Source organism: Epinephelus fuscoguttatus, linkage group LG6, assembly GCF_011397635.1.
Source record: "Epinephelus fuscoguttatus linkage group LG6, E.fuscoguttatus.final_Chr_v1".
In the NCBI taxonomy this organism is placed as follows: Eukaryota; Metazoa; Chordata; class Actinopteri; order Perciformes; family Serranidae; genus Epinephelus; species Epinephelus fuscoguttatus.
Genome location: NC_064757.1, coordinates 41,356,527 through 41,371,676, shown reverse-complemented (window position 1 = coordinate 41,371,676; position 15,150 = coordinate 41,356,527). Strand labels below are relative to the sequence as shown.

Sequence of the window (15,150 nt, the reverse complement as noted above, 5' to 3'; positions counted from 1 at the left end):
GTTTTAATAAAGTTAAGGCTTCATCTGAAAAATTAGCTGCAACCATAATTCTAAGCGATCGTATTTTTTATTCCTGAGGTTTCATTGGCTCCTGGTCCTAGTTTTAGTCTTGTTGCTTGATCAGAATCTTTACTGCCTGTTCTCATAGTTTTTTATGTTGCCTTCTGTACATTACTTTGTCACACAAGTTAATTATTATAGAACTATTGTACAAGTGGATCCTGGAATGCTTTAATGTGTTAACACAGCATCAACCTGCTGCCTTATGGCCTCTCTGCACGTCCAGAGCAGACGCAGAGTCCCAGTGTGTCAGTCAAACCCAGAACTCCTCCACACAGTTAACAGTGCTTTGATTAAAACAGGCCACAGAGGCACATCATGTTTCATGTTGTGCAACTGGGTGTAATTTGGAATCTTTTCCACATTCTTCTCTGTTAAACGTCTTTGTGAGCTGTTGTTGCAAAACCAGACGTGATAAACGCTTTCACATCAGCAGTTTGGCATTTTAAGAATGACAGAGCAACAACCTCCGGAGCATTTAAATCTTTGTGTCCTCAAAGCAAAGAACAAATCCACAGCAAAACAGGATGAGAGGAGCGTAAACGCCGGCTCTGTTGATCCTCTAACAAAGTCAACAGCACAGTGGACGTCTAGAGCAGATCATAAACAACCCCTCCCTTAAATGAGAGGTCACGAGGGCAAGAGCATACCAGACTTCTTGGGAACTTTCCGTTTCACGACCCCGACCTCTTGCCCGGGTATGTTTGCATTTCTGAGTTCCAAAAAAACATCCCTCACATACCTCAGGGAGCCAGACTCTTATTGACAGTACACTCTGTCTCCGCGAAAAACACACTTATTCAACAAATAATGCATGAAGAGGGACTAACCACGTACGTCTGGCAGCCCACGAGCTCTGTGCTGGTTCAAATTTGGTCAGAGTGGGCAACTCAAGACGCAGCAGAGAACACTGTGTGATCTGGCAGGCACCCATGTGTTCTCTTTCCTCCCTTGTTGAGAACACAACATGTTTGATGAGGAGGAAACCAAGACCCTCCTCATATCTTGACCCACTTAGAACGCGCCCTCCCGTGTCCCCTCTGAGCCACACTGTTATGCAACCTCTGTCCTGCGTCCAAGTCCACTACAGTGGCTGCTGATGCCGTAAACACGATGGGAACGCAGTTCCCAGACGATAACAAGGCACAACGAGGGACAGCGCTGCGGTTTGTTTTGCTGCTGCAGTGCATGAGGATAAAATCAGCGTGATAGCTATCTCAACTTTTTACATAACTAATGAGTGCGTGGTGCTTATTCTGAAACTGAAAGGTCACTTTTGATTGCTCCAGCAGCTGTCAAGTGCTCTTTAGCAAGACATCAATGCCTGATTACTCACTGTACTGTTGAAATGTAAACCAAAGTCTGCAGCGCACATGTTCAAACTTACGCAGTTTATATAAACGGTGGCTACTGGACGCGTCACAAAAGAAATGTTTGTCGACTTTTTGGCAAGTCTCACTCCATTAGCTGCCACTGACTTGACTGAACTCAGACTTTATCCAGAACTTGACCTGATTTCCCAGTAGCACTGGTGGTGATGGTTTAGCAAGAATTTCAACCTTTATTTAAATGTCAGCTTTGAATTTAATCTGCGCTCCTCACGTCTGCCCAGCACAGGACATTCACATGGGAGCTGAACTACGGGTGTTGAGATGAGGGATGTCTAGAGAACTGAAACTTTGGTACCAAGTCGATGCCAATTACTTAAAAGTCACAGTAGCCCCTTTTACACTGCCTTCTCAGGGCAGGAATTTTGCACCGTTATCCACCTCGTCTGACCTCACGTTTCCAGGCGGTTAAAGACGCAACAGGTGAACGGCCCACAAAATCGGTTTGTTTTTTACTGTAGTATAGAAATAGGTATTGAGAATAATGGAATTCCTCTTGTATTGGTATCGACTACTATATTTCTGGCCTCATCACATACCTAGTTGAGATTATATTCTAATGCTCAAAATTCAGAAAACATTGTCTATAAATATACACTACCAAATGTGGTCCAACAGCTCAGTAATAAAAGCATCACATTGTAAAGTGTGTGTCGATGTGTGTTGAGGCGTCACCTTCTCTCTGCTGCTGTTGGCGGTGATCGACCTCTGTGTGGCTCCTCTCAGCGCCGTTCTGTAGTTGTAGAAATTGCTGGAAGGATCCATCTGGTGCTACGGAGAGAAAAAAGACAGTGTCAGTTTGGGTGCAGGCTAACGTTTGATGAAAAACACAGATCAAGAGAACAGCTGAGAGAGGATCTGAGAGGCCGACGAGCTGTCGATTTAACATATTTAGTTGTGTTTAACCCACTGAAAGTACCGGCTCCTGTTGTGATGAGTCAGACAATCTTGGTTTGCAGGAAAGAAAAGCTGATTTTCTACAGTAAATGAACCACTAATAACAAAAAACAACACAAAGTCATGACGTTTGTCCCTTCTTGCATCCTGTACACAACATTATAACTCAGCCCCTCTGTAGTTGTGACGCACACCTGTCTAAGTTATGGAGGAATCAGAAGACAGATGATGCAGTCTGTGACCTCGAACAAACCGAGGAGCACATTAACTCCACGCCGACATCACAGCAAATTAACGCTCCATGGGACAGCGAGCTCACCTCAAATAAGGCTCACAGGGACAAACCGGGAGGGTAAAGAGAAATCATCAAAAGAGTAAAGAGGTGAGGAGGTGTGTGATTGACAGAGAGCGACGCAGATGAACTCCGGGGAGACATGAAGGGAACCTATAGAAGCGAGTCTCTGAAAGCTTTCAGATCCCACAGACGCTCCCAGCCCGACTCGTCTCCACCTCAGATCTCCTCTTTCAAAGGGCCGACTGATGGCCTGTTGGGCTCAGACAGCATCTTCCCTGCAGAGTCTGGGGTTTCCTCGGATACCGTACATCTATATATGCAGAGCATGGTGGGAGGACAGGGGATATCTTCTGCTTTTATGCACTTTTTTGCACTACTTTTCAAATAAAAACTATTCCTGACAAAAGCTGAGGGGACGTCTCTGAGTGGTTTGGATATTGGTTTGTGAAATTACATATGGAAAAAAGAGGAATCATAAAAAACTGAAACTGTGTTTGGTTGGGCTGAAACTAAACTTGCTTGCTGTACGTGTAAACCCAACTAAGACAAACGGGAAAACAGACAATTTTGGTATCTGAATAAAAAACAACAACAAGAAAACGCAAGTTAAACAACCTCAGATTTTGGTTTACGTCCATCTATGTGAGATCTGAGTGAGTCACAGTCAAATCTCAGCTCTCCCACTCAGATCCATGTTCGTAACAGCTTTCAGCCCGACTGTGTTTATCAGTCTTTGTTGTTGCACTTAACCCAACAATCCGCCAACAAAAGAAAACGCTCCCCCACACGCCCACAGCACGGTTAGTCATGAGTGTTGAACACAACAAAACCATGGAGGCTGTTAATGTGTGTGTGGGCACACGGGAAAACACACGCTTAGTGTGAGAACTGGACAATTAAAACTGAAGAGAAGATGCGAGAAAATGAAGACAAATGCAGATTTTAGGGACGTTTTATATCCAGAAATCTTCTTATCTTTTTACTGGTTTTAGTAACCTGGTCTGTTTGTTTTGGAGAGGAGGAGACCTCTGTGGATAATTGAACCCCTGGTAAAAACCTCCTGAACGATGAGCACTTAAGGAATTCTAACCAGGAGAAGTTTCAGCTGGTTGCAATCCTCAAAATCCCCCTAAATCTTACACACTGGACCTTCAAGTGCTGTCGAACAAAACTCATACACTGCATCTTATTTCTACCTTCTCAGGTAAACTTACTTCCAAGATGTCAAACTTGGCCGTCTTGACTTTACTCCAGGTCTTCTTGAGCCGAGACACAGGACTCATGTTCATCCCAGCTGCAGGATGTAGAGACAACAACATGAGAAAAAGACAATGAGAGAGATATCACAACCAAGAACAAACCCAAACATGATCGCATTAACACATGGCATTTTCCCATTCAGCCAGACAGACGCACCCCCCCCCACCCACCCACCACCCCTCCGCCCTTCCTCCCATGGCGGTCTTCCTTTAACACCCCCACCCTGCTCCTCCTTTTCTTTCTTTCTCCTGTTGTTTCTTCTGATGCAGCGAGGCAAAAGGCCGCAGGAACAATGGAGTTAACACACGCCTCGTTTCCCCTCCCAGAGCTCTGCTTCCCATATGGTAATCCTGTGTGTGCGCCTGGTGCAGGTTCAGGCACCGGGGGTCACCGTCGGAGCAGAACAACACAAAACAACCCTCAAATACACAAAAGGATCCACAGGCAGAAATATAAAACTCTAAACTGCTAAAAGCGAATTTTCTTCCTGAACTCACTCCACCTCCCGGGAGACGGTTTGAGTTTAACATGACACTTCAGCGCTGCGGGGCCGAAATGAATGACCACGGCGGCATGTGAGTGTGTGTCAGGACGTGTCTTGACTGGGAAATGGCTCCATCCACTCACAAAGACGCCAGTGTGTGTGTGTGAGGACAGGTGTTGGCTGTGGTAGTGGCCCCGCTGGGACACACACTCCTCTTTATGAGAGCATTAATATATCGTTGATGTCTTCCTTTTCAACGCCAACACAATGTCGCAGAAGTACAGAGGAGACACTGAGGGAGCGTGTGTGTTTGAGATATTCTTCTACACTAGAGGTTTTTACTGATCCAGGACGTGAGTCAGGCCAAGTCAAAATCATTTTCAGTCTAGTTTAGATCGGGTAGGATCCACTTCTTTGTCTTTCCAAGTGTCAATATGTCTATATATACACAGGTGAATAAGACATTCTGCTGTTATAATCTGTGTGAACTAACCCTTTAATAAGATCACTAATACATTGTCTAACCCTGGTGGTTCCCTGGAGACGATGCTGGTGGAGATGGGATTTGCCTGTGGCGTTCCCTGTTCTCACTCTCAGGGGAGAGAGACAGAGAACAGCTGGCACTCCCAGTATCCTCTCCTCTCCTCCGTCATCCTCCCTCTCTGCCTCTCCCTCCTCCCTCATGTGCGCTCACTCTCTCTGGTCAGTGTTGACCATCTGCCTGGATGGTTTGTTCTGTGTCCTCCTCCAGCTGCCTCCCCCCACCATCCTCTCTGCTCTGGACACACAGATCCTCCCCCCGCCTCCTCCCCCTCTCAGGCCTGTGAGGATGACCAGATGCTCTCGACTCTAAACACTGGGACATCTCTCAGATCCCCGGAGCCCCTTGGCTTGTTGGCTTGGACCTCCAGCGGGTCTCTAACCCGTCTGAAGTGCTTTAAGGGTCGACATGTGTCTGATTCAACCTGGGTAGTTCGACTAATGTCATCGCACCAAGCAGCAACCTCCACTGCTGAAAAATGAAGCCAACAGGAAAACTGCAGTTCACTGAGTGACCATAATTAAGGCCGTGGCTGTTTTGACTGATTGGTGGGTACCATCAGTTGACAAGTTGCTACCATGACATTGTTGCTGGTCCAGAATTCTTCTTAGTCATTAGTTCAAGGTCCTAATAGCATCATACTTGCATTTGGCCATGTTGGCAAGAAGCTGTCCCTTACTCCTCATTCAAAAGCAGGAAACGGCATTTCAGAATAAAAGCTCTGTGCTGGAAATTCACTGCACCTACGACCCACTTTTGGACCATGACCCACTAGTTGGGAACCACTGGGTTAGGTCATGTAACCATGGCATTACCCCAGATTCACAGGGTATAGGTGTAGCCTTATCTGTCCCTATTTCAGTGTGTTGTCAATTCATAAATGTTTATTGTTTTGGTCATGTGAGAAGTCTTGTTTTTCCCAGTAAGTATATTTTGTTTTAATGGTTTTAAGCCTGTGTTTCACTGGCGAAAATCAGCCTTACCATTATCAAAGTTAACCCTAGCTGTAATGGCACCAAACCAAACCCTTTCATCCTAATATGGTCGCTTGTGGCTCAAACAATCCAAGATAAGGCTTCACAATGGGAATCCACAAACCAATGGGTGACGTCACATTATTTTAGTCCATGATTTGCACCTAGAAGCTGTTTAGTACAACTAGAGTCTAATGTTCTGTTGCATGAGCTCCACTGGGGTTAAGTGGCGTGGGTAAGGGTGAAATGAGAAAGATGCAAGAACTCCTTTCTCAGTTTTCCTTGATTGAACCAGCAACCTTCAAGCTATTACTTTACTTCTCTAACCTTTAGACATGTACAACTAACCTCTGATGTAATGGAACTGGATTTTATGCTTTTGAAAAGTCGCCACAAGTCACACACAAGGTGCAAGAAGGTCAAAATGAAACGAAATGAGAAGGCCCTGCACACTTGGGTTCAACTCAAGTATTTAACAGTAAAGTCAAGTTTTCTGTCACTTGATGTTTCCACAATACTGCAGTGTGTATTTCTGCAAATACAAGCAGTCAAATGTCAACAGCAGAAAGCCGAGGGGGAAAACTGTCACTGAGACAATTATCTGCATGAACTGCTGCTCCGTTCCCTCTGCTGCCGAGTCTCCCTGATATCATTAGACGCAAGTAAATTACGTACATTGGAAATGAACTGGGACAAAGTCATGAGAGGTTACCGCTACAGGGGGAGATCACATCGCTGCACCAAATTCTCACTGAACAACAGATGCATTTACCACGCTGATTTGATTTACTGATGACCGGAAGGAACGCAGATTGGAGGGAACAAGTGCACAAATGAGACTGACAGCATTGTAAAAGTGTGACAATCATTTCTTGGTTAATGAATCTCATCTTGAACCCCAGTTCAGGTTACAAGCAGCTGTCCTGTCTGACAGTACAATAAAAGCATAACTCATGTGTCATTTTGTTTCACAGAGAAGGAAAAGGAACTCACAGATGATGGCCATGAGGGAGTTGAAGTTGCCGATGTTGAAGCATTCGCGCGCCACGTCGATGAAGAACTCGATGACTCGAGCTCGGTGCTTCTTCTTCACAGGCTGTTAACAAAATGGAGGACATTAAAAAACTACATTAGCCCTCAGGAGAGACTGCACGGTGGGGTAAATGTCCTTGTTGGAAATCAGGTTGTTCTATAAAAGTGTATAATCATTAAAGCAACGTGCAGGGAGCACTTGAGTTTGCTTATACTTCATGAAACATTCGAGGCTGTTCTTTTTTGGGAAGCAGTGACGTATTTAAGGCAGTTTTGTTGCCGAAACAATTAAATGATACCCTGTTGACCCTTTGCTAAGTCCCGTCCCTGGACTTAGCAAAGGGTCAACTGGAAACTGAACATATTTTGGTCAGTCAAAATGAGCATTTATCTTTTTTGCACTTTCATGTAACTGGCTGAGATTTGCCTCCAGCTGTGTCCAGCAGCAGCAGTCAGGTCAAGTGCTGAAATGACTGCCGGAAAATTACCAACAAAATTTTTGATGATCAATTAATCACTCAAGTCCACTGTCAAAAACAAACATACGCTGTTTTGGAGCTTCTTTAATGAGAGAATTTGACATTTTCTTTTATTAAAATCGAATGTTTGGGTTTCAGACTCGTCACTTTGAGCTCAGATGGACATTTTTCAGTCTTTTTTCTGCCTGCAAAGCACTCAACATTTCTTATTCAGGACTGAACTTGGTCTCGTGCTCATTACTCACCATGCAGATTTCTGTAGCCACCAGATAACTGAGTCTGTTGAACCATTCGACATAAGCTTCCAGGTTGCTGGCCTTCTTGTGATCACTGAAGCAGCTCTGCAACAACAACAGACTTTTTAATTAGCATGCCAGCTAATTGCAAAGCAAAAATAGTGCTGAAGTGGAAAAATTAAGCTGATATTTGCTTTTTTAATTCCCTCCCTCAGTCACACTTGTGCATCATTGAGCATGAAAAATAAACTCTTGGCCATGCGGACCTGTAGCCAATCACGCTCAACTTCACTGCCTCTATAAGCACAATAGTGGTCAATGTTATTCACATTATGCATGCTGGTCCTTTGTGTGGATTCCTCTTGATCTAATTCCACACATTCCTTTGGCCTTACGCCACTCGCCCCCCATGTAGTGTTTCCAGCCAGTGGACACGCCGAATTTTTAACATGCAAGCACACACTCGCACACAAACACACACACAGTTATTCCCATCTCTTCCAAGTGGCTTGTTGGAATACGAGGCAGGCTAGCCTGAGGCACAAAGGCAGCCTTAACCCCCCCATCACCTCGCTTCCAAAAAGGGGGGCTGTTGCCTAGCAGCCGAACGCCAGACAAGAGAACCCACCGCCCGACACACATACACACATTTACACACTCACACACCCCTTACCCAAAACAAACCCTTGGCAGCAGTGGTTGCTAGGAGATGAGGTGCATGCATGCCCATCTCATCCAGACACTGGGGTGATTTGAGGAAATTGTCAGTGAGGTGTGTCTGAGTGTGTGTGTGAGAGAGGAGCGGGTATTTGGTCTGCTGCTTCAGTCTAGAAATCACCTGCCCTCACTCTGACCTGTGCAGCCGCTGGTCTCCATGTTGTGTAAACTCAACATTTGTCTGGAAGAGAAACTAGGCCATCTCACGTCTAACCCAAAGCAGACGTAGACAGAGCAGGTCCGCACGTAGGACTTCAGCCAAAAAAGATTGTGTAACTATGACTGTATATGCTTCCCTTATCTGGCGGTTTATTCTTAGCAAAGCATGCAGACGTTACCTTATCATTGTCCAGAGGGTCCTTCTGGACGAAGGCCTGGACGAATTCCTCGGGTCCGATGTAACTGAGTCTCTCCTGAGAGAAAAGAAATGGGAAAATCAACTCTTTGCACCCATTTTGAGTTTGGTCAGTGCTGATGAAGCTTCTGCAAGAGTTTGCATCACCCTCAAAACCAGCACTTAAAAATAGCATTCAAGGAATCATCAGGAGGTTTAGACATTGTTTGAGTGACATCACTGAGCCAGTAACATGAAGCTTTCTTCAATCAATTCAATAGCTAATTAAGGGTGATGGTACTTAATGGATCCTTTCTATGGTACAACACTGTGATTGATGGGTGAGTTTCCATTTAAATGTTGCAAAACCTTGAAACAAATTTCTTAAATTTCCATAAATTAAATTGTGAATCAGTTTTTCCTTCAACTACTTTGATGCAAATATATTCAGGAGGATGTGACTGGATTATATAATTGATCAAGTAACTCTAATATATCATGGGACTTCATGCTGCCTCACACCTGAATTTCCTCTGATCCACACAATGGTTTTATCAGCTAAGATTTCAGATTACAGGTAAGTACACTTCTTTTCTGAGGCTTTCTGGTGGAAAATGAACACTTTGACTACAATAGAAGAGGCTGAGAAATACTCCGGTATCAAGGTGTGCTTGAAAAATCAGTTTTTATCGTCCTTTATTACATCTTGCACATCTCAAGTAGCCATAAAGATGTATTTTTTGTCTTGATTCTTAGGGTTTGCATTCAGTTTTTTTAACGCACAAACTAAAAATGTGCATAAAAACATGCAAATTGATGTTTATCTTTCGGATCTGGGGAGCAACCCTCAATCAAGCTCTTTTTTAGACTGATTTGTTTTTCACTGGCAAACTGAAACGTAATGAATATAAAGCTTTGGGTCAAACGCTGCTGTCTATAATCAATGCTGTGGCAGGTCGGATGTGGGAGGCGCCGTGGCATTCGGTTCACCTCGACCACCACACTGATTTCTAATCCATCATACATGTCAGGCTCACGCCTCTTTCACATGTTCTCCTCTCCAAGATCGATTTGGTGCTATTCTCTTTGGCTCCTGTGCCAATACGAGTGTGAGTCATTGGCAGGACTTGTGATTGTTCTTTGGAAGATGACATTTACATTTTAATTTGGTTTGACGTGTCACGGCAAATGATTGATACGATGGGATGATTTAAACTGATTTCTAAGGTGAGGCTGAAGAAAATTAGCCTTCTGGACAAAGTCTGGCTCGATAACGGGTTTCTGTGGATCAGTGGGCTTTGTCCTGGACAAGAAAGACATGAACTAACAGATCTAAATACAAAAAGATAATATTTGGACAACTCCTTGAACGTCTGGGTTGCTCTCACCAGTTCTATGTGTGTGAGCTGCTGGGCGACAGTGAACGGGTCGTTGCAGATGGACAGCATGTCTCTCTGGATGGCCGCCTGGGGTTTCGCCTTAAGAGCTGTCAATCGCTCGGTTGCCGTGGCGTTGATCTTGACCAGCGCCTCCTCGTACTGGCTGAGCACCGTCAACCTCCTGATCAGACCCTGGCTCATCTGACTGACCGCCTTCCTGTAAACCTGATGGATGGACGGGAAAACACAAGCAAGGGAAGGGGAGAGGTGAAAGAAGAGAATCAGTTAGTTAGAGCTCAATGTTCAGGAGCTTAAAACAGAATTTTAATCACTTGGGACTCCACAAAACAAACTCTCGTTGGATCATTAAGGAGCACTAGGGAACCCCAAACTCTTCCCCATAAACTAAGGCTTCGTTCTCCTGTTCTCCAGCTCAGTACAGGTTTGAAACGCGATGGGGACCCTGCTGTTAGACACAGTTACATCAATAAGAGTGTAAGGACATAGATACTAAGAACAAGAAAGCAAAGTGTGATGTAAATGTGACCAAATTCCCAGTAGCATGTGCGCAGCCACTTTGTTTAGCTCAGCTGTAGGCATTTTAGGTTATTCCCTAACCACTCATCTGTGGCAGGGAGTGATAACAACCTCACTGGAATTTACAACACACACATTGACTACACGTCAGCAGAACTGACTGCAGACTGATGCCAGCTCTCAGCCCAAACCACAGAACGACCCTCAGAATGCGACGCCTCCTGTGTTTGTTTTGCAGAGAAGCATGCTTTTGGTGATGCACTGAGAGGTTCGCTCATAACGTTGTGCAATCCTCTTCCTGCCGGCCTCATTAAGGTCTCTCAGCTCAGCGAGGGGGGGACTCTTGGCTCTGTGGCCTCAGAGGTCTAGAGGTCGTCCTGTTTTGAACCTTCCCTCAGACTCCAGGCCACGATTAGATAAGTGTTCATTCCCCTCACTGACTCAGTTTAGCACAGACATTGCGCAAGAGGGTCTATGGAAGGAAGGGGGACATGTGTGTTTGATTTTGTGTATGAGACTGTGTGTTATTGTGTGAACATGAAGGATCCTGTCCATGGCCTCTGTCCATACCACTGCTACAGGCTGCCCAAAAAATCTGGGGTGCTGAGGCCCCTTTTCTCACGACCACATCCCTCCTCCCTGAACTTCCTGCCAACTTCAGTCTCCAGAATCTGGGTTCTCCAAACAAGACTCCAGTTCAACAGGGTGGGAAGAAACACAGCTCGCCTTATAATGGATGTGGAGGCCCGGTGCCGAGACAGCAATCAAGTGTGAGGAGTCGGTGCGGCGCTCAGGCACTCGGGGAAAAATGAGCGGACTCTCATCACTCTGCTGGAAACTGCCAGGGCAGGACCCTTTTTGAAATTCACTTCCCCGGGCGTGACTAATGCATCTGTCTGTGGGTGATGTGGCTGTGATAGGTGTGATGGCACATGAACAGACACATTCGCATGTCAACCGATCAAACTGCGGCTCCGTGGATACTGCAATCTTGGCAAGGGGTGATTGCGAGAGCACGGCTGAGAGAAGAGAAATGAAGTTGTAGGAAAAAAAATGAGGATTTAAAAGTGGTGTCAGGATGGACCGACGATCTGAGAGATCTAATCTAATAATTATCTTTGCACAAAGTCCAATGACGTTCCTACTAAAGCCTGTGATTTATTAACTTTATTAATGGTTAATTTTTCCAAGGAATTGATTATGTCAAAAATTTGCAAATCATTTTGACATCAGATGCTTCTCCTGCGCTGCCAACACAGCAGACAGTCAGCAGTAGTTGAATGAAATAAAAGGGGAACTCCAGTATTTTTCAATCTGGACCCTATTTTCCAGTGTTTTTATGTCAAAGGAGACTCCTGGGAACAACAATTTCTTAAGGATTGAGAAAGAATAAATGCTGCAGTCAGCAAAACAGGCCATAATGTAGCCACTAGGGGCAGGCATGCCTCGTCAGTTTATGTCCAATAAAGGTGCTTGTTTTGGCACCAACAGGCTCAGATCATTTTTATGAGTGTCTGACAACATTTTGGAAAAAGGACCCTACAGAGAAATCGATTTTCAGCACCTGTTCTGTTTTGTGTTCAAGTCTTGCTAAAGGAGAATTCCCTGTCTGCGCACCAACGCAACAAACTAATATTGGCACTCCTCTCCTCAACTCTCACTAACGTTTTCTTCCTGCAGCAGGTCACCTCTTGCGAGATTTCAAGACAAAACTTCACTGGCTTCCTGTTAGACATTGAATCTATTTCAAGGTTCTACTTTTTATCGTCAAGGCCCTTCATAATCAAGCCCCTTCCTACCTGTCTGAGCCCCTTTATATCTACACACACTCCCGTACTCTGAGATCCTCTTCTGCAACCAGCTCACATCACCATCCGCTTGACTACCACGGGTTCTGTTTTTTTAACTGTCTTGTAAGTTGTCCTTGGGTGCTATGAAGGGCGCCTATAAATAAAATGCAATATTATTATTATTTTTATTAAAACTTCTCATTTGTGAGACTCCTTTCTGTATTGTTTTCAGACACTCATAGCAGCAATCTCAGCCTGTTCATTGGAAAAACAAACATTTTAAATGGACATAAATGGACAGGGCACACCTGCCCTGAGTGGTTTCATTGAAGCCTGTTTTGCCGCTACTGGCTGCAACGGTCTCTCAACACTGGAGCAATTCAAAAATTGTTGTTCCCATGAGTCGCTTAGGCACAAAAACATGGGAAGATAGAGTTCAGGCTGAAAAATACCAAACTCACCCTTTAATGTCAAAAACTTTCAATAATCAATTACTCGATAAACTCATGAACAAAGCAAAAATGCCAAATGTTCTCTGGTTCCAGCTTCTCGATACTTGTGTCTGTTTTATATTATAAATTGAATGCATTCGTTTTTTGGGACTGTTGGTTGGATAAAGGGAGCAATTTAAAGGCATCATGTCGGCCTCTCAGAACATGTGAGGGGACTGTTTTTTTTACTATTGAGTGATCAATCCAAAAAAACGTGGCTGCAGGTCTACGTTAAATATCTCCATTCAGTCACTGTAATATCAGCGTAAACAGTGTACACACTCAGCTAAAGCTTGACCGCACTCCTGCACAGTTGGATAACAGTGAGACACACCACCAGTGAAAATCGCTCCAGTTGCCACTTCAAAGTCAGCCATCTGCCGTAGCTTCTGTCCCCACTACAAACAGGGGACGGGCCAGGGTCGGATAAATATAGTCACAGATCTTGGAGACAACAGCACGCCTGACATTTCTAAGCAGAGGGAGTCACATTTGCTCATCAGAACTATTGGCATTACGAAAGAGGGGGCCCGGCGGGGGCACACTGTTCCCTACACTATCAACCCTGGCAGCCGTCCTGAGGTGGCAGACGGCTGCTCAGTACAAGTCACCACGACTGAGCGCGTGGTTGCTTCATGCCATAGTATCACTAGAGGTCCTGTTTTTCTTGGCTGAGTGCTGATACTTCCTGTGGAGCACCACCTGACCCACACAAAAGGCCGGACTGTTTTTAGCAGGTTAGCCAAGCAGCACTAATGAACGGATAGTAAAGGTGCACTGAGCAGGATTATTTTATCCACAAACACATCCATGCTGCCAAGTCACGATGGGGCAGAGATACCTCCAATGCACCTAACCAAGATGTACCAGCCTCTCGCATTCATTTGCTAAAAGTTCAGGTCCATTCTGGAGTCACTCTGGCAAAGTCGAAGTCAAGTCAGGGGATTGTAAGCACTTTATCTATTGCAAGACTTTCAGGTTAAAGTCAAGTCTTTAGAAAACTCTTCCTCTCCAAAACAAAAGTCTTTTATTCAAAGTGCAATGGGCATTTTTACTCGAAAAACTGACCTGCCACTGATCTTCTGGTTCTGTATGTTTAAAGTTTTTGGCTCATATTTAATTCCCTTGGTAAAGTTAGACAATATAGTTGTCTTGAATCTTTTTCTGCTCTACACAGGAGCATTGTGATAACTTTTGTTATGAACCAGACAAAACACAAGCATTAAACTTTGTATTTCAGCAGTTACCTCACTGGGAGAGACCACTATCAAGATACTAATGTAAGAGTGCAGTGGCACCTGTCATGAAAGGGTACTGTGCATGCACCACTTGGATAAAATACTGTAATGTTTGTCCAAGAGTCTGCTTTTTATCAAGTGTACCAGGCAACCAGACTGGATATATAATGTGGGATCTGTTAAATCAACCCAACTTGTCATAATAAAGCAAAAAAAGAACCTAGTGCAAAATAAAAACTGCACATTTTGAGGGAAAGCAAGACCTTGGTACCATCAAATGAGGTCAGATGAAGATCACAGCGCTTGTTTTCTTCTCGACTGCTGCTTCCCTATATATCCAACCACATCCATAATGACAGTCTTACTACAGAGATCAAGGTCCTGGAATGTTTTGAGTGTGGTCTGGACACGTCTTTGACCAGATGTTCGGGACATCTATTCTGGACTCAAACCCTTTCCCAGAGCACTGCGGTTGACGCTCTGAAGAATCAGCGTCTAACTCTGCACTTGAGACCTGCTGCTGGTTAGACATTTGTGTTTTTGTTTTCAAAACATGATTTCCAGAATCTATGAGAAACATGAACGCAAATTAGCTCTGATCAAACCCCGGCTGTTGTCGCCGGACTGCTTCCTTACTCTTTAACTGCTGGACTTCTTGGAGGAAATGTCTTGTGCCGCTCACGCTACCCACTGCAAGCAGTCATGTTTTATTATCACGGGTTATCATCTGTGGATACATGAATAAACTATATCACAACTTTACTTCCTCAGTATGTTCTTGTAGCAATTCCTGAACCCAAGGCACCCAGGCTTCCCTAAGAACCATTCAGTTGAAAGACCGTTGCTGGTCACGCTGCGCTAATCATGAGCACACATGCCCCTGGCTTACATGATATCATAGCACATCTGCAGGGTGCTGTAAAGTAATGTAAAAGGCTGCTTTGTCTACACAGTACACACATCTAGTGTTCTGAACCTTTATCCACTGAAAGAGCTTTTTTCTCTTAATGCTATATGT

At 44.6% G+C, this 15,150-nt stretch overlaps 2 protein-coding genes across 2 annotated transcripts in view; both read right to left on the bottom strand.

The window, feature by feature from the left end:
• Positions 1–15,150, bottom strand: part of cds1 (CDP-diacylglycerol synthase (phosphatidate cytidylyltransferase) 1) — a 453,066-nt gene that overhangs the window by 142,673 nt on the left and 295,243 nt on the right. The window lies entirely within an intron of this gene.
• Positions 1–15,150, bottom strand: part of rasgef1ba (RasGEF domain family, member 1Ba) — a 40,068-nt gene that overhangs the window by 9,752 nt on the left and 15,166 nt on the right. The window contains exons 5-10 of the mRNA XM_049578581.1: positions 10,086–10,301; positions 8,702–8,776; positions 7,656–7,751; positions 6,893–6,995; positions 3,855–3,934; positions 2,124–2,219 (exon numbers count right to left, since the gene is read on the bottom strand). Coding sequence (XP_049434538.1) covers positions 2,124–2,219; positions 3,855–3,934; positions 6,893–6,995; positions 7,656–7,751; positions 8,702–8,776; positions 10,086–10,301 — 666 coding nt within the window. The remainder of the gene's footprint in view (positions 1–2,123; positions 2,220–3,854; positions 3,935–6,892; positions 6,996–7,655; positions 7,752–8,701; positions 8,777–10,085; positions 10,302–15,150) is intronic.